Source organism: Python bivittatus, unplaced genomic scaffold (genome assembly GCF_059951505.1).
Source record: "Python bivittatus isolate LINGU-HERP-01145 unplaced genomic scaffold, Pbiv_v1 ctg000340_np1212, whole genome shotgun sequence".
NCBI classification, from domain to species: domain Eukaryota; kingdom Metazoa; phylum Chordata; class Lepidosauria; order Squamata; family Pythonidae; genus Python; species Python bivittatus.
In genome coordinates this window covers 5,463,707-5,487,225 of record NW_028277056.1, presented here as the reverse complement: position 1 = coordinate 5,487,225, position 23,519 = coordinate 5,463,707, and the positions used below count along the sequence as shown (strand labels likewise).

The window sequence follows — 23,519 nt, the reverse complement described above, 5'->3', positions numbered from 1 at the left end:
CCTCTCTTTTTGCAATCTGCCCCAGGATTGCAAAAACAATGAAAAAAAGTCTGGAAACCCTGGGGTTGGTGGGTTCTGCAGGCTGTGATTTCAAAGCCTTGAAATACAATGAGTTGGGAATGTGCTTCTTCCCAGCAAACTTTAGCATGAGGATCTGCTTATACATTCTGGATGCTAGCAAAGAAATGCTTCGGGGTGGACTGTAGGTGACCCACCCTTCCTTCCTTCCTTCCTTCCTTCCTTCCTTCCTTCCTTCCTTCCTTCCTTCCTTCCTTCCTTCCTTCCTTCCTTCCTTCCTTCCTTCCTTCCTTCCTCCCTCCCTCCCTCCCTCCCTCCCTCCCTCCCTCCCTCCCTCCCTCCGTAGATTGTTCCACTGTTGTAGCCATCTTACCATCAGGAAGTTTTTCCTGACATTCTGGCAAAATCTAGGGAGCTGCAACTTATTCAGGTCCTAGTTTCTGCAGTCATGGAAAATAGTTCTTGACCACCTTCCCTTTATGCACCTGAATGTGATCCAATAATATTGGGTGGGGGAGGCTTTCATCTTTGCAAATTGTTTTATTCCTCTGTGGAAAGCGTTCAAAAATTGGTACAGCAGAGAAATGCTCCTTTTTATTCACCCAAAGGAACAGGTGGAAGACAGAGACGATCTGTGGTTAGCCCTCTAGCAGGTAGAATGGAAGACACCGCCCACTCTGGCTCCCTGGGAAGCCAAGATATTATATTCTTTCACAGCCTTCTCAGTTTGCAGGACCATCACGTCAATCCCGTGCTTCTTAAGATACTCCACTGTAGCCGACGGCACCTTGAAAAAGGAAGAAAAGAAAGTCTGTGACAAAGAAGCAATTTTATTTATTAAAATAATATTAACCCTCTTTTACATCTATATCAGAGCCTCAAAAAGATTAACAACTGATCAAAGGAAGAGTTCCAGAGCAACAGGGCATAAGAACATGAAAATAACCCTACTGGATCAGGTCAACTGTTGGAGTTTCAAAATTCTGTTGTTATACCCTATAACAACAGAGTTTCAGTAGTTCATGTGGAGCCTGTTTCCTGATCTGGTCTACCTTGAAGGGCTGACATGAGTCTTGGAAGCCAGACAGAGATTCTCTCTCTCTCTCTCTCTCTCTCTCTCTCTCTCTCTCCCCCCTCTAATACTAAAGAGAAAAGAGGTGGAGAAATCTTGATTTTTTTCCTCACTTCCTCCTCTCTATTCATGCTAAGCTGATGATTACACAGTCATTGGATTCTTCCTTCAAGACCATCTCAATGCTCCTCCACACCAAAGTCCAACTTAGTCCAGCACTTTTTCTCCCAGTGGCTAATCAGATGCCTCTGTTATGCTCCCAAGGTGATGGAGACACCCTCGTTCTTTCCTTCCCCTGCAACCGGTACCCAAAAATATCTGCAACCAACCAGAGGTCCCATCAAGACTGATGGCCCTTAGCAGAGCTCTTTTCCATTAATTTAACTACTGTAATCCCCTCTGAAAGCCGTCCACGTGATTGGCCATAACCATATCTTGGAACGTACAGGTAGTCCTTGCCTTTCAACCATTTGTTCAGTGACAGTTTGAAGTTATGACGGTGCCGAACAAGTGGTTAAGACTGATCCTTAAAGTTATGGCTGTCCCAGCACCCCTGTGGCCACGTGATTGGATCTGAGCACTTGGCAACCGGCTCACACTTAGGAGTGGTTGCCAAGCACCCTGTGATTACATGATTGCCATTTGCAACCTTCCCTGCCAGCTTTCCCAGAAAGTCAATGAGGAAGCCAGCAGGGAGGGTCACAAGTTGCTGGGGTAAGTCTCTCCCACCCATATACCCCAACCTCTCTGTGCTCATGCCGCACCAGCCACTCGTGCATCCCCACACACCCTCCCCAACCCTTCCCGTGCCTCCCTTGCACCCTCATGCACCCCCTTGCACCTTTTCCTCCCCTTGCTGCGCCTCCCTTGAACCCTTGCAACTCTCACGCACCCTCCCCAACCCAACCGCACCTCCCTTGTACCCTTGTGCACCCCCTTGCTCCCTCCCTCACCCGGCAATGGCCACTTACCTGCCTGCCAACCTGGGACTTGAAACTTCCTGCCGGCTTCCCTACTGATTTCGGTTATGGGAAGCTGGCCAGAAGTTGCCTTGCCTAACAACCATGGAATTCAATTAACGATGGCAAACAGGACTGCAGGGATTACTGTCGCTAAGCGATGCAGTTGCGCTTTACAACTGCATCGCTTAGCAACAGAAATTCTGGTCCCAGTTGTCATAAGTCGAGGACTACCTGTATTCCGAGCTGCTTATGTGCTTGTGAGGGCATACAAGTGAGCTTATTGTATTATCTGACCAGCTAAAGTTGCCAGTGCAATCTTGGGCTGTATTAACAGAAGCATTGTGTCCAGATCGCAGGAGATAATAGCCCCATTGTACCAATTCTGGATCCAGGTCTGAGCACTGGGCTTTCAAAGGGATATGTGGAAGCTGGAGCAGGTTCAGAGGAGAACTACTGAGATGTTTAGCGGCTTCCTGCAGTTAAACTGAACAACTGCTACGCACTCTCAAATCATCCATTCCACAATTCCAAGATTTACCACTCCCCAGGCTGAGAAACAGACTGGAATCGCAAATCCTGGCTTGGCATTGGAACGCAGATAGGATGAACCCGATCTCTTGGGCTACAGAATTCCAGAGGTGTTGCACCACCGTGGAGAAGGCTTTATTCACTTCACAAAGGCTGTCAACGGCAGCCGAGAAAAGCAGATTCCCATTAGTTAGGTTGATTGCAATGAAAGGGGTTGGGTTCCAGACTGTTAGAAACGGGGTATGTGCATATCAGACCTAATTTATCAGGGAGTACATTTCAGGCAGGGCCCCCTTGATGCCTTTGATCCTGTCCCATGACTTGTGGGGAGGCTGCTACCCATTCAGAAGATACAAAAGGAATGTCCAGCTGTTCTTGTTTTGCAGTATTTTGGAAATGTCCGTCCCCACTTTTGACTCAAAGAATTCCCTTACAAATGCTTCACCCGGGGACAAAATGCTGAACCCAACCTCCATCAGGTTCTCCCAGGTGGGCGAAGGCAACAGGAAAAGCCATTATTTCCTCTACCGTTCCTCTCTCAACGTTCTCCCACCATCCAAACCAGTGTTTTTCGAACTTGGCAACTTTTAAGATGGGTGGACTCCAACTCCCAGAATCCCCCAGCCAACTGATCTAAAGCTTTGATGAATAAATATTGCATTCTCACTTTGCTGCCCTAGCGTGCAACCAGATCCCTGCTCTTTAAATAGCTCGTGGTTCAGTTCACCTGACCAAGCCTACCTGCAAGGCCTCGCTCATGCCACGACCTATCACTAGCGTTTTGACACCCTTCTGAAGAACCTCTTCCACATCTGCAGGCTGAACACCAGGGACATGCTGTGTTGGGAACAAGGGGGGGAAAGGTTAGTGGCAGATGCTTTTGCCGTGCCAGAAAAACAATATGTAATTCAACAGAATTGGGGGACCCGATATTGAGAACTGGCACCCTTCAAGGACCGGCTTTGAGCTGCATTGCTTCAGCAACTGCCTGGTTCCTTCTCCTGTTGCAGATGCACACAAATTCCCAGAGCCTCTTTTATATTCCCTTCACCTGCAGCTAAACCTGCTCAAACTTTCCCCTCGTTCCATAGCAGAGGCTATCAAAACGTCTCACTGGGTGAGCGTGTCTCAGACTTCAAGGTTGTATGATGAGCGTTTTCCCCAAAGGCCGCCATGGGTGTCAGGGAAGGTACGTTCCAGCTGCAAAATTCCCACTTCAAAAAAAGGCAAACTAGTGAGGTTACTTCCTTCCATTCCCCCCACTCCCAGGTACATCCCACCATTCTGAGTTACTCTTCTGATTTTCTGCACAGGTGGACCTTCTTCCAAGCCATGAAGCTTGGAATTGCATCTACTCATCATTATTTTCAAAGAACGCTAGTGTGCGCTACAGAGATCTGCAAAAGACGATGCTCGTGGCTGGTGTTTTCATTTTCTGCCGGTTTCATAAGAGTGGTGGCCACACCGGTACATTGCTAGCCTTGGGCTTCAGGATTCTGCTAATATTAATATTCCAGTTCCATTTGGCTTCCAGTAGGCACCACTAGTGTCTGAGCACTTATCTGCATTAGAGTTTTCCAATCTTACGGGCAATTTTCAGGAGCATTTGCAGTATGTGTGTGTGCGTGCACGCAAAAAGTGCAATACCACCATTTTGACTTTTTAACACACGCACACCCCCACGGACACCCCAGGTAACTTTCTCTACTTAACCATATTCCCAACCCCTTTTGTAGAATCCGATTCCCTGAACCAGAAGAGCATATGTACTTTTCTGGCACGGCTTCCCGCTGATCAAATTAACCTCTTCTGGTAAATGACAGCTTGTTGAGGCAGATGTGACTTTTTTTAGCCTGTTTGTTTCCCTTCTGTGCTCTGATTGCAATTTGTAACTAAATTTGCATAATAAAGTGCTGCGGGCTTCCTGCTCAGACGGGCTCTGTACATGGCATGCAGCTGTTCCCAGTAGACCTCGTGGCTATTTTTAATAAGCTTTTAAAATCATTCCACAGCCTAAAAGAACCAGTGCAGTCCAGTATAGTGGTTGGAACATTGGAGTAGGACCAAGAAGATGCACGGACCGCTCAGCCCAACCTCCCTCACAGGGCTGTTGTTATGAGGAATAAAATTGGAGGGACCCCTATATAAACTAGGGCTGTGCAAACACTTGGATGCGATCTCCAAAAAGTACTTTGGAGTGCACGTATAATTCCAGTCTATAACAACCTCGGGGGATTACTCGATTCCAGAAAAACGTACACCGCCTTGAACACCTGGAAGACAGGTGAGACAGGTAACGAATAAAAATAATAAAAACTCCCGCAATCTGATGCTCTGCAGCTGGGGATGTCAGGGCCCAACTCTCAAACCTGCCAGTCCACCAGTGAGAACACAGGAGCCGTGCGCGCACTTCCCCGTGGAGAGCTGAACCCTGAAGTTCTGCAAGTTTGCACGAGATGCTGAACTGCAAACGTGCCACAGGGGGGTGGGCTCACAGGGTTCGAGGGGGCTGAAATGGGATGGGCCAGCTGGTATTTCAACGTGCCATGTGAATGTAGCCTGGAATTTATGCATAGCAGAAGTAGCACAGCATCTTCCTTGCATCAGGAAGCCATGTGGTAATTCAATTTTTTCTTAATATATACCAGGGTTTCTCAACCTCGGGAACTTTAAGATGTGTGGACTTCAACTCCCAGAATTCCCCAGCCAGCATGGGAATTCTGGGAGTTGAAATCCACACATCTTAAAGCTCCCGAGGTTGAGAAACCCTGTTATATACTAAATGTGGCATCTTCTAATGAAGAGTGCCACTGATGTTCAGGGGAGAGTCAAAAGAGTCAAGATGGCAGCCACGATCATGGGATCAAATCCACATTCTGTTTTTGGATGGCCCTGCAGAGTGCAGATATTTAATTTTAACTAAGTGGCGCGGGTGGGTGGGAGGGGAGCAACCGTTCTGATAAAGAAGCCATCTATGTCAGGGCCACGCACAAGGAAAATGTTATTCTCCTGCATCTAAAAACTTTGCCTAGCTTTAAGGGGGCCCCCGCTACAATTCCACCCCTGGAATTCCAATTCCGGTTGTAATTCTACAATTCCAAAGGAGGAAATGCGACTGTAGTTGATTGCAATTTCAACAGTCGGCTGGGAAGGCTGCGACAGGGCTGTGGTAGCTAATGTTCCACGGAGAAAAGGAAGTGAACACAAACGTTGAGGCCTAGTGCCTCTTAGCAAGCTATTGGGGGTATTGCAGGGTGGGGGGAGGAGAAGAGAAAAAGGGACAGGATCCCTCTCTCCACCCCAATTCGCAGAGATACGGACATAGTTTAGCTCAGCCTGCAAGTATCCAAGTTTATAAGCTTCTGCGGTGGTGGTGATGAGAACCTGACATCACGCATGTCACGGTATCACCACGCAAAGGATGCAAAGGATGTCCATTGCACAATGTTGTTGCCACACACAGGATGCTATTGTTGCAGCCTCTCCTGGACGCCTCTGATGCTGTACGGCCACAGTCGGAGACCCTTTTTAAAGCATACATATTGTCCAGCCTGCAGGGGAATGGCATTGATCTTCCTGCAGGAGGCCGGATTCATTGTTTTGGCCCAGATCTTGCAAGTTGCTTTCAGGATCTGGGCGAGCCTTTAAGGCAATAATAGCAGAACTGCCTCTTCCCCCACAAGACGTCTTACGGCCTCAAACCGGTCCTGCCAATTGCTGGGTTTGACGCCGGCAGCTGATCCTCTCCTTTTCTGAAGCAGACTCAGACTGTGAAGCCTTTAGGACTTGAGACTGGGCATAAAGCATCTTTTTACACACTGGTTTTAGTATTTTTTTTAATGCTGCAAGTCCCCCCCCCCAAGGTTCTCTAATTTCACAAACATGCATTTTTAAATCAAGAAAAGGCCTGGCATAGGCATGTTCAGCAGCAGAGGCCTTCCATCTCTACAGTACTTTTTGCCATCCCAACAGCTGTCGGCTGCCAAATTTTACCAGCGCAATCCTACAAGATGCATTTCCCCCACCTCTGGAGCAGGCCTGAACCTTCCTCAACTCCCACCCCCCAAAAAATCGCCTTGGATATCTTAAAGCATGGCAGTTGTCGTTTCGTTCCCAGTTCTGGCGTGCATCCTTTCGCTGCGCTTGTCCCAAAAAGCAATGGGGAAGAAGAAAAGGTGATTTAAATGCAATAAATCCCAAAGCTATTCTCGATGTTCAGACAAGGGGATGGGGGGTGCAAGAAGACGGCCCTGAGCCTCTGTTTTATTTTGTTCTGCTGAAAGGAAGGGGTGGTTGGGGCCGGGGAAGCAGAGTAGGAAGGAAGCGGGCGTCAAACTCTGGAAAAGTATTTCTTTTAATCCAAATAGGTCAGTACTGTTCACGAGAAGCAACATCAAACTGATTCCCTCCTCGCCAATGATAAAGAACAGTCCCAAAGGCAGTGTTCAACGAGGGCCAGCAGATCTTCGCAGTTCGAGGCAGTTTGAACACTTTTAAACAATTAGAATTTTAAGCACTCAATGAAGGAGCAAGGCGTACAATCGGGAGGTGCTGCATGGTTTTGTGCAAAATAACCAGAAATAGTTGGTATGTAAGGAGGGGAGGTGCCTTAGTCACTTGGTCAAAAAAGGGTGCGGTATGAAACAAGACCGCAAATGGGCGTCAATAAAATAAATAAATTTCCCAAAAAGTTGCATAAAGAGGAAGCCCCAAGGATGCACTTCAACCAGGGTGCCATTTGGATGAAGGCTGGCATGTCTGAGATGAGGGTCATCTTTCCAGCTTTGGTGGAAATGCACCTTGGCTGATCTCAAAAAGATAAGCAGGGTTGGCATCGTCGGCCTTGGATGGGAGGCCACCAAGAAGCTCCTGGACAAAAACTAGAGTGCAGAGTAAAAAAAGAAAATCCTAAGGCAATGGCAGAACACTTCCAGATATTTGCTAAAGAAAACTACTTCAACTCACAGGGTTGTTGTTGTGGGGAAAATAGGAGGCAGGAGTATGAGGTATGTTCACCACCTTGAGAGAGATAGAGATAGAGATAGAGATAGAGATAGAGATAGAGATAGAGACACAGAGACATAGAGACATAGAGATAGAGAAGGAAGGAAGGAAGGAAGGAAGGAAGGAAGGAAGGAAGGAAGGAAGGAAGGAAGGAAGGAAGGAAGGAAGGAAGGAAGGAAGGAAGGAAGGAAAAAAGCAAGCAAGCAAGCAAGCAAGCAAGCAAGCAAGAAAGGAGGGAGGGAGGGAGGGAGGGAGGGAGGGAGGGAGGGAGGGATAAAAATCTAATAATAATAATAGTGCCCACATAGCCACCATGAGCCAAATTTGACTTGGCAGCATCTAGCCAGTGTTAAGCCGATCTCAAAGAGCTAAGCCGTTGAGTCCTTGGACAGGAGACCACCCAAAAAATCCTACAGCTGGAGGCTAGACTGGGAAGTCCAAAAAAAAAGTCACTGAAGAAGACAAGGGGAAACCACGTCGGTATTTCTGCCACAACAATTCCATGGACAGGCCTATAAAATTGCCAGGAGTCAAGCCCAACTCAAGGGAATCTTTACCTGAGAACAGTTATGCACAGCTGCAACAAGGTGAAGAGATGGTTTGATACGCCCCTCCCAACCTACGGATACAGTCCCTTTCATGCTCCTAGGAACTGAATGGTGTTATGATCTGTACCGTGTGTAAAGATTTCAGCAAACCCACAACTGAGGGTCGCAGTCAGACCACGTGCTAAGCTTAGTTAGGGTTACACTTGTTTGCCTTTCTTGGGATCGGACGGAAAGCACAAACCCAGGAACTGGGTTAACTGCGTTGTGCAAACCTACCTAAGAGACAGGGTAAGCCTCTCCAGGCATTCATCTGCCATTCGATTGGACTGCCAGGAAACAAGTGGTTAATCCCAATTAAATTTACCAGTCCAGAGGAACAGCACTGTAGAGGAATCAACATCACCGCAGGCCAAATTTCCTAGCCTGCTTGGCAGCAGTGATCGTTCAGGATCTTGGGCAAAGAGGAACCATTCCCAATTCTCACTCTGTTTCGCTGGGATTCTCTCTGGCACGCTCTCCTTATGGGCTATGGAAAATGGAAGTGCCAATGACCCCAAAGGAATTCCCCCGGGGCGGGCCAAGATACCCACCTCCGTGCCTGTCTCTCGCCAGTCCCACGTTCGGCTGCCACCGGGCCACACTTTACAGTCTTTATAGGTTGTGGTGCAGCCTTTCACCGTCATCCGTCCCCATGAGAGGGAGGCGATTTCCGGAGAAGACATAGTCAGCCAGACGTCTGAAAGGGAAAGAGAAGAACAAGAGGCAAGAGGATGAGAAATGGCCTTGCAATAAACCAACCAGAGGGAAGGAGATGGGCTCTGAAGCCTCTCGGTTCATCTTGTTATTTTCCAACGCTTCCTTCTAGCTGGTTTGGGATAGTGACCATCTTCACAAGGAAACCTGAAGCTTGTCCAAGGAATAATCTTTGGTGATTGTGCAGGAGATGGTTGGGAGGTGGAAAACTCATGAGAAGGAAGGGCGATGGAAACAAATGTTCGGGAAGAAAAATATAGATTTGTAAACATTTATTTATTTATATGTATGTATTTCAAATTTGGTCACCGCCCATCTCACTAGGAAGTGACTCTGGGCTGTTTGCAGTAAAAAAAAAATAATAATAGCAATTGTTGTGAGTCGCTCAGCGTCGTTGAGAGTCCGGTGGCATACAAGTTTAATCTACTGTCGTTGCTGTTAATACTGTTATTTTCCACCTGCGCTGTATTTCCCATGCTGTCTGTAAAAACTTTTGCCAACGTCTCTGCAAAGCAAGAAATACATAAACAGAAGGAATCTTCTCCCTTCCATCAAACAGCGTCACCTTCCCAAATCCGGATGGCCCTGATTCTGCTAGCCTTTTGCAAGGCTTTCAAGACCCGGCATTTGGGCTAGGAGGTTAAGCGAGCTCTGCTGCTGCTGATGTGATTTTCTGTGTGATTGTTTCATGAGCTTTAACCTGGGGGAGACAGGATAAAGTGGGGTTTTATGTTGTGGTTCCTGTTTTAATGCATGCATGCCGCCCAGAGTCACTGTTATGGAATGAGCGGTTACATAAATCGAATGAATTCATTAATTTGGGTGCTGCTACCCAAGCTTTTCAATTCCTGGTGGAGAATGAACTTTCCTCCTTAGATTATAGAGCGGTGTTTCTCCACCTTGGCAACTTGAAGATGTGTGGACTTCAATTCCCAGAATTCCCCAGCCAGCATGGCTGGCTGGGGAATTCTGGGAGTTGAAGTCCACACATCTTAAAGTTGCCAAGGTGGAGAAACACTGTTATAGAGTTTGGAAGATATAAAATGGTTGGATTGGTGCATCTTAAAACTCCCAACCAACTTGCTACTTTTGCTCTGCTGTCATTTAAACTTAGAAATCAATACTTAGCTTTGGCTTGATTTTGCTGTAATCTTTTTACACCTAATACTCTTTTATTACTTTATTTTACAATCTGTTTTACTGTTATTTTATTGTATTTTATAGCACCCTACATGTTATGACCTGTAGTTACACCAATACAGTAAGCTTACTTGCTTATCTTAAAACTCTGAAGTGGGGAGAGGTAGCTCACGGGCCACAGTCTAAACGGGGGAGATGAACCCCTTTTTTAATGTTTCCTGGCCATGCCCCCCAAGACTCGACACTGGACACTAAAAAACTGACAGCCAACTGCTGAATGACTCTCCAGCGGGAAATTTAAGTAAACTAGGTATACGAAGCCTCCAGTAAGTTTCAGACACTTTAAATGTGACATCTGTATCTCTCTGCTCTGAGAAGTTAAGGGGAGATGGATAATGTTTGTCATTCTAAAGATAGATTTGAGATTTCCCTTCCTACAACAGTGCTCAGTGCCAGGAGCTAGAGAGCTCCTAAAGGTAATGCCCTATATATAGTCTAGGTGAAGGTCCATGAGTTCAATTCCTAGTAGAAAGTTCAAGCCCCATAGAATAAGATCTCAACAGAAGAGACTTTCTGTAGCTCAGGGTTCAGCTGTGGGGTTCTGAGTGCTCTCTGAGCTTGGTGGTTTGCTCGCAAACATGGTTTGTTTGCTACGTAACTCCGTTCCTGTGATGGAATGGACTTATGAAGGCCAGGCTCAGGGAGATAAGCGTGTTCTTAGCCCCCAACAGGAGCGTGGGAAGTTCAAGAAGATGAGGCGGGCACCTCCCTAAGGAATTCAGGGTGTTGTGGCTGGCTGGCTTGGGAACTAGGGTTCAGTCTGGGGAGATTTCTGTCTGGAGGTTGAAGCTAATAAACAGTCAGGTTCAGCCCAAAGAACTCCAAGAGACAATGCAAATACAGTTCTGTCGCGTTTATGCTGGCTGGGGAATTCTGGGAGTTGAAGTCCACTCATCTTAAAGTTGCCAAGGTTGAGAAACACTGACTTATACAATATTATTCAATAATACTATTCCGGCTTACATACAAATTCGACTTAAGAATAGACCTTGGGAACAGAACTCATTCTTAAACTGGAGACTACCTGTAGTCCTGTTTCTTAGCTCCAGAGACCCCACAGACACACAGGACAGGTTCACATGACACACATAAGCAGGCTGCATGCACACACTGTGCTAATCCTGGTTAGCTTCTCTCTGTTCTGTTTTAGCTTTGTGTCTTGGCACAGAAAGAATTAGCTTGTCAAACAAAAGAAATGGGGTTACAATACCCTTCCACTGTGGACAGTGAACTCCGTACAAGACTCTTTGAAAGCACGAGATTTTGAGAAACCAATTTGCGCTCAGTCCCTCCAGCTACTCAGCAAATATCAGTTGCTCTTCTCAGGTCCTAAATCTCAGTGATTTCTTTTCAACAGCAAATCTCCAGGCTGGCGAAGCTCAGGAACTTCTCACACCCCTTGCATATCTTTTCTTCCACTCTATTTTGTATTTTAATCTGAGCTGCATATTACTCACCTCAATCGTGCTTGCAACTGTTCTTGTGATCCAGCAAGTCCTACCGTAAGATAATGACACCCATTTTAAACAAGGCAACCCTCCACCATTTGTCTCTTCTGCTTCAGTATTTATTTATTATATATACATATACATATACATATACATATACATACACACACACACACACATATATATATATATATAAAAATTAAAAAGCTGTCTCTGGGTAAGCTGGTTCTTCTATCTTGCTGGAACTCAGTAAGGAACACCTGCTGACTATTGCAGAAAGATCAAGTAACGCCAGATGGCCCTTCCAGTCTCAGAGAAAGTGCAGCAAACAAGTGGGTGAAGAGCAGGTAGTCCTCTTTGACTTGCCAAATTAGACTCGGAGAAGCAGCTTTGAAATGCCAAACTGAGAGTGACTGGCGTCAAGGCTCTGAACATGTCAAAGACTGCCTGACTTTGCACAGTGAGAAAAAGGGATTGTTTGGGCATCTTCAGAGAGGCTGGGCCTCTCTTGCAACTAGGCCTCCTGATCTTCTGGGGAGACCCCAGGAGGCCATCAGGTGATGCAGTGACATCACCAGCAGGGGGATCTGCTATTATAGAGGGATATGGAGATGGCCATGAAGAAAGTATAGGCAATCACTGAGAAAATGCGAGCTTAGCCCTGGAAAACGGGAAGGCGTGAGAAAGAAACTCAAGACTGGCCCACCTCGATTCTCTTCGCTATAATTGAGAAGCTGTCAGGGTTTCACGTTTCTGTTTTTTGCAGGGAGGTTGGCACCTTCAAGTCAGTCTTGACTCCTGGCGACTGCCGGATTAATCTCTGCAGTTTTCTTGGCAACGTTTTTCAGAAGTGGTTTGCCGCTGCCTTCTTCCTGGGCTGAGAGAGAGGGACTGGCTCAAAGTCCCCCAGGTAGATTTGTGTCCAAGGCAGGACAACTCATGGTCTCCCAGTTTGTAGCCTGATGCCTTAATCACTACACCAGTCTGGTTCTCTCTGTTATTACACCCTATATCAATAAAATTGAGTTCTAGTATTTCTTGTGTCTGTCCCCTGACCTGGTCTATCCTAAAGGGTTGACATCTAACATTCCCATCTCTGAAACCCCACTAAAATCTGAAAACTGGCCAGGCCACCAAATGTTGGTAGCATGATCTTGGGGTGATGGGGAACCTAAATGGGGTGCTGGAGGCTGCTTGTGGCCTGCACGTTGCTAATCTCTATGCAAGCATCTTAGACATCTCCATTAGGGAGCACCTGGGATACAAAGCATCATTCATTTTCTGGACACAAACTAGAATTTGACAGAATTAGTGAAAATGCAAGACAGGTAGCAAAACAGAACAGATTAAGGGCTAGTGCTCTTCCAGCTAGTGATTTGTCAAGTTTCTGGCCTACAGCTTCCCTCACCACCAGCCAGCATGGCTGCTGCTGACATGTTTTCATGGGACTTGTAGTCCAACACAACAGGAACCAGGTCAGCAAAGTCTGGCATGAGGTATCCCCCCCCCCAAAAAAAAGGATACCAGAAGACCTAAAAAGGGGCAACTGAATGGAGTTTGAAGGGATCTCAGGTGATGTCTGTAAATTCTATCAGAAAAGGAACAAATCCTTTTGAAATAACTTTTGTTAAGATAAACGTTGAAAAGCTCTTTTGGTAACTGGAAAGAAGGAAAGTTAATAAGGAAAGTCTATTTTCATGACTTTGCTAGGGCAAATCTCAGAATCCCCCCCGGTTTGCTTCTATTTGCAATGTTTAATTAAAGACAGCATCCCAAACTTAGGAATTATAGTTTATTCAAACTTTATCGGGCAACCCAAAGCCTGAAACCATGGGTTGATGATGATCTATTTTTGCTAAGTACATTTTAAAGAAATCCCAGTTTTCTGAGTATGGTCAGCACAGCGAAATGTATTTTACCAGACCGGAAGCCGAGAGAACTGATCCATTTCTTTCTCTTTGCCACTTTCCATGGGTTCATTTCTGGACTGTCAGCCCCACTCCTGCTTAACTCCCCTTCCATGAAAAGGAAATTGTGAAACTCAGAATGGGCAAAAAATGGCAAATTGATCAGAAGGGACAAAGTAGTTCAGTTACAATGAAAGCTGACCACACTTGGAGTGTTTTAGCAAAAAGAACAAGAGTATAAAATGAGATTTTTTTTCCCTAGGGACAATTCAAGGGATGTTGTCCCTTTTAAAGTCCGGTATGGTTTAGGATATAAAAATCTGTGGGCCACCTTCTCCCTGTGACGTCTGCCCACCCAATAAGATCAGGAGGGGTGGGTTCCCAATGAGTCACTTCTCTTAAGAAATAATTTTTAGCTACCACAGGGGTACCCTACTCAGTCAAGACCATGTTGTGAATGTTGTGGGCCCCATCCACTTTTCCCTTTGTGGGCCCCTTTCTCCCTAAAAATAACAGCATTAAAATTCTATTTCATATGGTCTCCAATATTCTCTTTGTATTTCTATAGAGAGAAAGGGAACAGCAAATTATATTTATATATATATATATATATATATATATATATATATATATTTAATATAATTTTGTAATAATAATCAAATGTTGCCAATGAATTACGATGTCTGTTGTATATTATCAAAGTTACTAAATTTTAGCATTCACCTCACGCCTATCGGTTACAAATAAGATCATCAGTTGGATGTTCAAATGGGGACTTGAATTATTAAGTTTCCCACAGTCTTTGACTGTGAATGTAATTGTAGACTACCAATAATTTATTAAATTTGTACGCTGCCTGACTCTCAACAACTCTGGGAGGCTCACAACAATAAAACATATAAAAAAGAAAGAAAAAAAAAGAGGGCAAACACAATGAAGTGAGGGGCTCACTCACAAAAATGTGGCTTTTCCAATCTTATAATCCCAATTCTATAATTATCCGTTGAAGAGAAGGTTGGAAGTTACTATATTTCATAACTTTAGTTTCTTTTCTTCTTTTCTTGCACCTTTTTTATTTCTTTCTTCTTTCTTTTCCTTTAGATTGGTTTTTTACTCTATGTAAAATTTTCAATAAATATATATATTTTTTAAAAATGTGGCTTTTCCTGCAAGCCTTGGGACTAGATTGAGGGTAGCCCTTCTGGATGCTGGGGCTGGACACGGCTGCTTATTTCGCTATGGTTTTTATTTTAATTACGTTAAATATGTAAAAAAGGGTCAGGCCTTTGATCAAGTGGTCACAGCTGACCTCTTGACTTTTTTAACCCCCTCTGGGCAGACGACCCTGGCGTTGTGCCTGCCGCTCTGCCCTTCTGTGCACATATTGTGATGCCACGTGCATGTGTGAAGGGGACAAAGAGGGCCTCGTGACGCTGCTGTGCTGCTTTCTTCATTTCGACAAAAGCCTTTGATCCTGTGGACTCTGAAATCCTGTGCCACAATAAACGTGTGCAAGAATAGAACAAGACAGTTTAAAAAAGCCAAACTTTTTTCTTGCTGCGAACAAAAACATAGCAGGCAATTTGAAGCTGGTTGGATAAGTCAATTCAGTAAGGCAGGAACTTGTTGACAGGAGACACAATTGTGTTTGGTTGAACTGGTCTGGGTTTAACTTGTGGGGCTCCAAATGACAGGCTCGGAATTGGGGGTGCCTCTGTAAGGGGTCTGGGGCTGTTTAAAGGGGGGGTTTCCAGTTGCGCACCCCGGTTCTGTGTTCACACAGACTGGGGCTACACCACAGCTTAACCAAGTCACGTTAAGACCTAACGGCTCTGTTCACACAACACGCAAAACCCGGTTGATGTTAATCTCAGTTAGCTCTTTCCTGCGTTTCCATTGGGTCAGAACCCGCCTCCCCAGGTCGTGCGTGACTCAAAGGAGTGTGTGAACCCAGAAAAAGGGCTTCGTGCAGGTCCAGCTGACCCGCGTCGTGTGAACGCAGCCATTCACCCTCCCCACGTTCCTTGACACAGCAAATGCTATAATACATCACCACAGATCCGAATAACCAGGTTCCCCCCAACCTGAGAGCTCCCCAGGCGCTCCCCACGTTGAATTTAATTCTTATTCCTGAATCCGGAGAATTGCTCGCATGGCAGCCGACACACCCCCTTTTTCCAACCCAAGGAAGCGGCGCTTCCCGAGAGGCGCCAGATTACAGCTCCCATCATCCGCAGCCAGGGTGAGGTGGGGAGTGATGGGGGTTGTAGTCCCCCCGCGCGCGTCCCGCTCACCTGTCCCCACCGCCGACCTCTCGCTCCTCCTTCTCCTTCTCCGGGAGGACACGCCCCCTCACGCCCTTCATTGGCCAAGGCCGATGTGACAAACACGGGCCGCGCCCACTAACAAACCTTTCCACAACATCGGCCTCCACCCCCGCGCACCGCTGTCGGCCGCGCCCCCTTTTGTGGGGTGGGAGGAGGATTGACAGCCGCCTCCCTCGTCCCTTCTATTATGATTGCGCCCCTTTCTCAGTCGCCGCCGGCGGGATTGGCTCAGGCGGCGTCCTCTCCCCGCCCCTTTCTACTCCCCCCCCCGTGCGCAGCCTCGTTTTGGTTCCTGTGTCAATCAGCCTCAGGGAGACCAACGAGATCGGGGCAGGCTGCTCGGGCCGCTCTTTCCCAGCGCTCCTGCCCTTCCGCGCGGCTCTCCTCGCCTCCTCTCGCGGGGCCTGACGGGAGAATGGCGCCGAGGGCCGCTTCCCGCCACAGCGCCCCCTGCCTTCCTCCCTCGCCCGCCCGCCCGGCCCGCCTCTCCTCCTCCATCCATCCTCTCAGGTTCCAAGATGGCGGCTGCGGCGGCGGCGGCGGCGGCTCCCCCCTCCCCGCCTTTCCCTGCCGCCCCGCCGTCGGGGGGCCCGTCCTGCCCGGGCTCGTGGCCCAACTTCGCCGTCGTCTGCTCCTTCCTGGAGAGGTACGGCGCCCTCCTCGACCTGCCCGAGCTGCCCTTCCCGGAGCTGGAGCGCGTCTTGCAGCCGCCGCAGGACCCCGGCGAGCAGGGTAAGCCCAGCCCGGCTGCCCGCGGGGCGCCGCTCCCCCGGCCTCGGGGCGAGGCGGCTTCTGCGCGCCGGGGGCAGGAGGAGCCTCCCCCCGCCGGTCCCGCCGCGCCGCTTCACTTTCCGCCGGGACGCCGCCTCCGCTTCCCGCGGCCCGGGCGGGCCTTCCTCTCGCGGCGCGGGCGGAGAGCCGCTCCCTCTCGGCGGCGGTGGGCGGCGGGCCCTTTTGTCCCCTCCCTCGGGGGCCTCGCCGCGCAGCCTTGCTCGAGCGGGCGGCGCCCTCGCTCCGGCCGGGCTACCCGCGGGCGCTGCGTTTGCACGAGACGCTGACCCGGGTCGGCCCCTGGGGGAGACCCGGGTCCAAGGCAGCCAGGGCGAAGCGGGGTGGAGCAGGCAGAGGTAGTTCCCTGCCGTCCCCCGGCCGTCTCCAGCTACACTGGGAAGGATCAGCCGCGAGCGGGAGGAGGGGATGATGGGCATGTAGGGGAACATGGGTGCAGGATTCCTCTTTCCTCTGACCAGCAAGGGTCCTTTGCCTTGGGAGATCCGATCTTCCTGGTAGCCTGGCATCTCCCTGCTGTTTGTTGTTTTTGTTGTTGTTGAATTAGATTTTTATCCTCCCTTTTTGATTGATCGATTCATTGATTGATTGATCGATCAATCTCAGTGAGTGTTAGGCAGTGAACATACCTAATCCTCCTGCCTCCTATTTGCCCCACAATGGCGACCCAGTGAGGTGGGTTGGGCTGAGAGAGAGAGACTGGCCCAAAGTCACCCAGCCGGCTTTCATGCCTGAGGAAGGCCTAAAACTCACCATCTCCTGCTTTCTAGGCCAGCCCCTTAACCTGATGGAGGAAAGGCTGGGATGCTTTCTCTTTCGAAGCCATGATTTCTAAAAGATGGATTAGAGAGGAGATGTTGCTCCGTCCTCATCCGTGTCCTGGAAGTTCTTCCTTTGGCGTCGTTCTCTCTGAGTTCCCTTTGTAGGAATGGTTTCTTCTGTAGCAGGGATGTCTGCAAGGTAGGATCTGAGGAGTTGAGTGGGTGCCCGCAGGACTCTGCTCAAATTTCCAGCTGTTTATGTGTGACACTTGCAAAAAGCAAGCAGAGGTTCGATCACACGGTTGTGGCTGCCATCTTGATTTTTTTGACAGCACCCTGCAGATATCCCTAATCTGCAGTTCTCCCTTCTCCCAACCCTTCTCTAACTAGCTTTTATCATGTTGACCAATGTTTCTCAACCTCAGCAACTTTAAGATGTGTGGACTTCAACTCCCAGAATCCCCTGGCCAGTGTACTGGCTGGGGGATTCTGGGAGTTGAAGTCCACACATCTTAATACTGCCAAGGTTGAGAAACACTGACATAGACAGACTCTCCAGACTGGCTACCTTCTTTCTTCTCTGGTTCTCTGTGTTGGCGTTTGAGTGTTGTTGTCTCCTCCTTCCCCCAGTGCGGTTCTGTTCTTTGTGTGTGCCTTTGTGTTGTCTGCCTTGCAGAAAAAATGGGGCATTTGCATCTCAGTTGCTTCATTTCTTATTCCAGTTTTGGGCTACGTTTACCTCTATTTGTCCTGTTCTAGCAAATCTATAGTTTTTTGCCTGCTTCATGCACTCCTTGGTTCATCGCACTCCTCTATCAAGGACTGGTAAAAAGGGATTGGGACTTAAGCGTTTTTGGTGAAATTGACCGGTTTCCATATTGTTGCTCGAAGGTGGATATGATCTAGCAGCATCCACTGCTCCACCTTTTTGGCAGGCTGTTAACAACTGTACAGTAGTCCAGTCATTTGGCTATGGTCAAATATGACACAGTGATGAAGATCCAGATTCTTCTCCACCCTCACACGCAGAAGCTTCTTGGGTGACTTTGGACCAGTAATTTTTTTCTGAAACCAGGCTATGTTGTCGAGAGAAACGGGAGGCTGGAGCATTGAGTACCCTGTCTTGAGCTACTGAGTGAGAGGTGGGATAAAAATCCAGCTAGTAAATAAACAATAAATAAATATGTAGGCTGATCACTGAGGCATTTCATCTGTCCTTAAGCAAAAGAGCATATCTTGAGAGACAGATTGATTATGATTATTCTGGGTAATATACTTAGACTGAGGGAATTTGTAAATTTGAAGGACAGCTGAAGTTGATGGAGATTTTTGTAAAAGGAAAAAAAATACACAATAACCACTCACTGTCTTAAAACGTCTCCTTGGTTCGCAGGCTGCTTTTACCTTTCTCTAACTGCATGAATATTTGGGGCCGAACAATTATTTCTCTTTACTGCTTATTTCCTAACATATTTGAATGATTCATTTTGAGGTTGTTAAAAGTGCTGTGGATAGGCAGAAGAAAATATCTGTTGTTTTCTGCATTTTTGGAGGTTTTTTTGTTCATGCTCATGTTTCCTGCCATCATACACACATGGCAGCATTTATGGCACATTACCATCCAGGCCTTCATAAACTTCCTTTTCTCATACAGTAGAATGCCAGTTCAAACATACAGAACACTCAAAACATGCCATTAAAGCTTTTTCACCTAATTCTAGGGACAAGCTTTCTTAAAGTACTATCTGTTAGGATGGTCGCTGTGGGTTTTTGCTAAGGGAAAAAGGCACATTTATTTTAAAAACAAACTGGAAGGGTAGCAAAACTAAATCTTGGAGTAAGCTCAGAATATCTTGAGGAGTCTTCCATCTGTAGTCTTCCTTCTGTAACTCACAGAAACTGCTCCCTCCACTTCCCAAGTCATAGGGTCTCTAGCAGAACGTATTTTGTGAGCTGAGTTTCCAAAGGATTGAAAATTCTCAGTGGCCAGTTTCTTTGTTGATTGTCCTTTTCAAATGGGCAATCAAAATAACTCAAATCTTAATGTATCTTTTAATTGCTTGAATATGAAGCCTGACACACAACGGTAATTTCCAATAAAATTATAAATACCTTCTCATTGCTTCTACATTCTTTATTACAGTATTATGTTCTTTGCAAGAGGGGAACGTAAATGTTAGATTGTTTAAATATAATTAGATATGTTTTTGATACTTACTTGCTCAGAATACAAAGTAGCCTTAACTATTAAGGGGGGTTGTATGGACTAACCCATAGATTTCTACAACTGAAATGTTTCTGTGGAGTTCCGTTCCCAAAGTCTGTCCTTAAGTCGAATTTGTATATAAACTGGAACAGTATTATTGTATAAGTACTACTGTATAAGTGGTATTGGGTAATGAACTTGAATCATTGTGTATTTAACTCAATTTTTGCTACAATTTTTCTTAACTATGGGTCGTCTGTAACCTGGGCGTTCTTAACCCGGGGACTACCTGTAATTTCATGAGTGTTTTGTTCCCTAAACCAGCGGTTTTCAAAGTTTTTCAGGCTGTGGAACCTATATTTCCCTGGAAGCCCTGATCCAACGCCAAGGGTCTAGTGCAGTGTTTCTCAACCTTGGCCACTTGAAGACGTGTGGACTTCAACTCCCAGAATTCCCTAGCCAGCACACTGGCTGGGGAATTCTGGGAATTGAAGTCCACACATCTTCAAGTGGCCAAGGTTGAGAAATAGTGGTCTAGTGGCAGAAAGTTGGCTGCATTCAAATGATTTTTTTTTTCTTTTTGCTCTTAGTCTCTTATGGAAACCCATCAAATTCTTGTGGAATCCTAAGGTTCTGGGAAACACAGGTTGAAAATCCTGGGTTTAGAAACCACAATGGCTGAGATCAAATAGAAGGCTGAACCAAAGCTAAACCATAGGATGTGTGATCTAAGCTGGTCTAGCTGCTGTAGGTGCTGTGTGTTACCTACATTTATTTTTATTATAGAGTGTGGTAGTGATATTTAATTCAGTCTTTGGAGGATGTGCTGAAGTCAAGCCCATTTCAAACAGCCTTGTAAAATCTCTTCTTTCATTTGTTATTCAGTGCCCATTGAGAGTACAAGAGGGATTAAGTTGTCACAATAACAGGTAGGGAGTTCTCAGTTGAAATCTTATCTCGGCCCTGAGTTTACTACAGTATGTGGACTTGTCTTTAGAGCTTTTGGAATTGGATGAGATAAGCACATGCAAATGGTTGTTGATATTCAGTTTAAGTATCAATAAATTGGTAATTTATTCTGTAATGAACAGCAAATTAATAACTATTACTTAACATAATCAATGTGTCTGATGTTCTATAAAAAGGAAGGCAGAAAATTTATAATCTAGATAATATTGCAAAGGAAATGACTGGAAAACCTGTAAAATTATTGGCATTCACAACTTTTTTGGGTAAATATCCACAAAATATGCCTTTGGAATTGTTATAGATTACAAAATATGCCTCATATTTTACAGGTTTTTAGAGAGGTTTTTCCGTATTCATGTGTGTATGTCTGTAGAGCTAGACAGATAGATGTAATAAATGTGAATAAAACCATATGAATCTGATGTGATTACTGTAGTTCATAAAAGCTGATGTTGCAATATAATCTAAAATACACAAACTATAGGTAGTCATTGCTTAGCGACCACTTGTTAGCAACCATTCAAAGTTGCCACAGCGCTGAATGAGTGGTACTTACGACTGATCCTCAAAGTTCTGGCCATCGCACCACTCCCGTGATCATGCGATCATGATCTGTGTGCTTGGCAACCGGCTCACACTTAAGACAGTTACAGCGCCCCATGGTAACATGATCACTATTTGCTACCTTCCCTTGCTGGCTTCCCACAAGCAAAGTCAATGGGGAAGCTGGCAGGGAAGGTTGCAAGTCGCTTTGGTACGTCTCCCCCCGCCAGCAGCAGCAACCCCTGGCCCTGAAATTGCTCATGTGCATTCCTGCGGCCACCTGCCCACCCTCCCCTTCCTGGCAACAGCCACTCCCCGCCTGAAATCGCTTGTGTGCACTGCTGCACCCGTCCGCACGCCCCCCCCCCCACCAGCAGCCACTTGCCTGCTTGCAAACCACCTGGTCTTGTAACTTCCTGCTGGCTTCCCCACTGACTTTGGTTGTTGGAAGCTGGCAGGAAGTTGGAAGGAGGTCCTCGCTTAACGATGACAATGGGGACTGCAGGGATTGCTATTGCTAAGTGGTGTGGTCATGTGATGTCACGCTTTATGACTGCATCGCTTAACGACAGAAATTCTGGCTCCAATTACTGTCATTACACAAGGACTACCTGAACGTCTTGAGGTTTAAAAACCTGGATTACTTTAAATTACTTGAAGTCCTTTCACCGGGGAAGAACAAATGCCACGGTATCTTTGAGAAGTATGTCTGAAAAGATGCTTTTTTTTTTTTTTTAATCTGCACTCAGTCGTTACCGACTCTGCAGTGACTGCTTGGACAAGTCCTTTTGCAGTTTTCAAGGCAAGGTGTTTCGGAAGTGGTTTGCCAGTGCCTCCTTCCTAGAGCAGAGCCCAGCTGGTAAGCGCAGGAGGCGGGGTTTCCGTTGCTTCGCGCCCTTTTCGGGCGTGCGTGGTTTTTCGTGCTTACCGGCAACTGCTCCTGACTCCTTTTTTGCAAGGCGCCGCCAGCATTTTTCCTCCCACCGGGGTGAGAATACCCATTTATCTACTCACGTGAGTTTTCGAACTGTTGGGTTTACAGGAACTGGGGAGGAAACAGGAGCTCACCCTGCTAACGCAAAGGCTGGGCTCGAACCGCTGAAGCGTCGACCATTTCTGGCCGGCAACTTGACTAACACAGTAGGTTATTCTTGATATTTTTGCATTTTTAGGGTCTTTTTGGCTGGTTGGAAATTCTGGGGGTTGTAGTCCTGGCCCATCTCAGACCTCAGGCTTGAGAAAGTTTGGATATGTGATTTTCTCGTAAAAATCCTGGGGAGTATTTTTTAATGAGAAATATTTATCCCAACATCATCCATCAAGCTTCATGGTAGAGTTGGCATTGAACTCAAGCATACCAGCTTCTGGTTTGATTTGGAAGCCATGTGGTAACAAAGGCTCTCTACATTTGAATTGGGTAGGTATTAAATATTCCTACCAAAATTTAGGAAAGGGCTGCTGAGTTTATTTGGAATATTCCTAGAAGAGTTTACAAATAGAGCGGGATCATAGTGGATTTGAGGGGGGTTGTGTGGTGTATATCTGGATCACCAGTTTTCCTCCAGATATCTTGTGACTACGACTCACAGGACTTCCAAAGATTACATGGACTTGCAATTTGGGGAGATGCACTTTAGCAGGTTTGGAGGGTGTCAGGTTGGAGAAGTTGTCCTTGACTAAGTATTCATTTGAATCATGGTGCTCTTTGAAAGAAACTGTAGAAAAACTGAAGCCAGTTGTGTATTTTCTAATTATTTCTTTTAATGATCAGCTTTGTGGAGTCCTTGGTCATGATCAGCTTCTTAAAAGTGTTGAATTACTGCTTTTCATGGTTCAGCTGAAGAAGCCAGCAACCCGGTATTTTTCATGGATACTCTCAACCGTGCTTTTTACTTTTAAATCAGAATTACTTTTCTGTCTTTCAAACAATCAGAGCTACTGTACAGTGTTTACATAAATTGTCATGAAAGCGTGTATACATCTGAAACACAGTTATTGCTTCCAGGAAAACTTTGGGGGGGGGAGAAAAGTCCCCCCAGAGTTATGTATTTTGTAAAGGGGCCGTATAGTAAATTGGTTTGAGGATGTGGCCTGGGTGGCAAATTAAAGCACATGTTTAAAACTGACAAACTGATGATTTTCAATTAAAAGATCAGTTTAAAAGACTAATGTTTTAAAGAGTAATCCCACTAATACTGTAATTTTGTTTGTTTTGAAAGGTTTGCCTTTTAACAGACCATTATGTTCTAGAGGTTGAAACTCTAAAGGAAATCTCTGGCCTCTGTCCTGCGGCACAGAGAACAAATGTGTGCTGGGGTAGTTCTCATTTTAAGAGAGATGTGTTTAATCCATTTCTGCATTCCCCTTCCCTCCAAGACATGAAGCCTGTAAGTTTTGACTATTTGCTAGGTTGTTTCTCTCCAGCATAGCCCCTCCAGATGTGTTGAGGTTACCACCTGTATCTCCATCAGCCTGGCAGTAGAG

The 23,519-nt window shown here is 46.3% G+C and overlaps 3 protein-coding genes across 5 annotated transcripts in view; 2 read left to right on the top strand and 1 right to left on the bottom strand.

Annotated features, from left to right (window-relative positions):
* The window catches only part of INTS4 (integrator complex subunit 4), a 45,422-nt gene extending 40,744 nt beyond the window's left edge, over positions 1-4,678 (top strand). Inside the window, exon 23 of the mRNA XM_088140482.1 lies at positions 3,894-4,678. Coding sequence (XP_087996608.1) covers positions 3,894-3,916 — 23 coding nt within the window. The 3' untranslated portion in view covers positions 3,917-4,678. The remainder of the gene's footprint in view (positions 1-3,893) is intronic.
* AAMDC (adipogenesis associated Mth938 domain containing) lies at positions 600-15,894 on the bottom strand. Its single transcript, XM_088140483.1, has 4 exons — positions 15,735-15,894; positions 8,723-8,868; positions 3,322-3,417; positions 600-805 (listed from the first exon to the last, which is right to left on the bottom strand). Exons 2-4 carry the CDS (start codon positions 8,852-8,854, stop codon positions 665-667), a joined length of 369 nt encoding a protein of 122 aa, XP_087996609.1. The 5' UTR covers positions 8,855-8,868; positions 15,735-15,894; the 3' UTR covers positions 600-664.
* Positions 15,895-16,276: 382 nt separating this feature from the next.
* The window catches only part of RSF1 (remodeling and spacing factor 1), a 58,694-nt gene continuing 51,451 nt past the window's right edge, over positions 16,277-23,519 (top strand). For 2 of the 3 annotated variants that reach the window (XM_088140478.1, XM_088140477.1), the window contains exon 1: positions 16,277-16,499. In XM_088140478.1, the coding sequence (XP_087996604.1) occupies positions 16,286-16,499 (214 nt within the window). In that variant the 5' untranslated portion in view covers positions 16,277-16,285. Of the gene's footprint in view, positions 16,500-17,473; positions 17,517-23,519 lie in introns of those variants that run through there. The other variant, XM_088140479.1, reaches the window with a different exon arrangement.

Coding starts and splice junctions, on each gene's coding strand:
- AAMDC (XM_088140483.1), bottom strand. CDS start 8,854: ATGTCTTCTCCGGAAATCGCCTCCCTCTCATGGGGACGGATGACGGTG. Junction 3,418..8,722: donor GGCGAGAGACAGGCACGGAG/GTGGGTATCTTG, acceptor TTCCCAACACAG/CATGTCCCTGGTGTTCAGCC. Junction 806..3,321: donor GCATGAGCGAGGCCTTGCAG/GTAGGCTTGGTC, acceptor TCCTTTTTCAAG/GTGCCGTCGGCTACAGTGGA.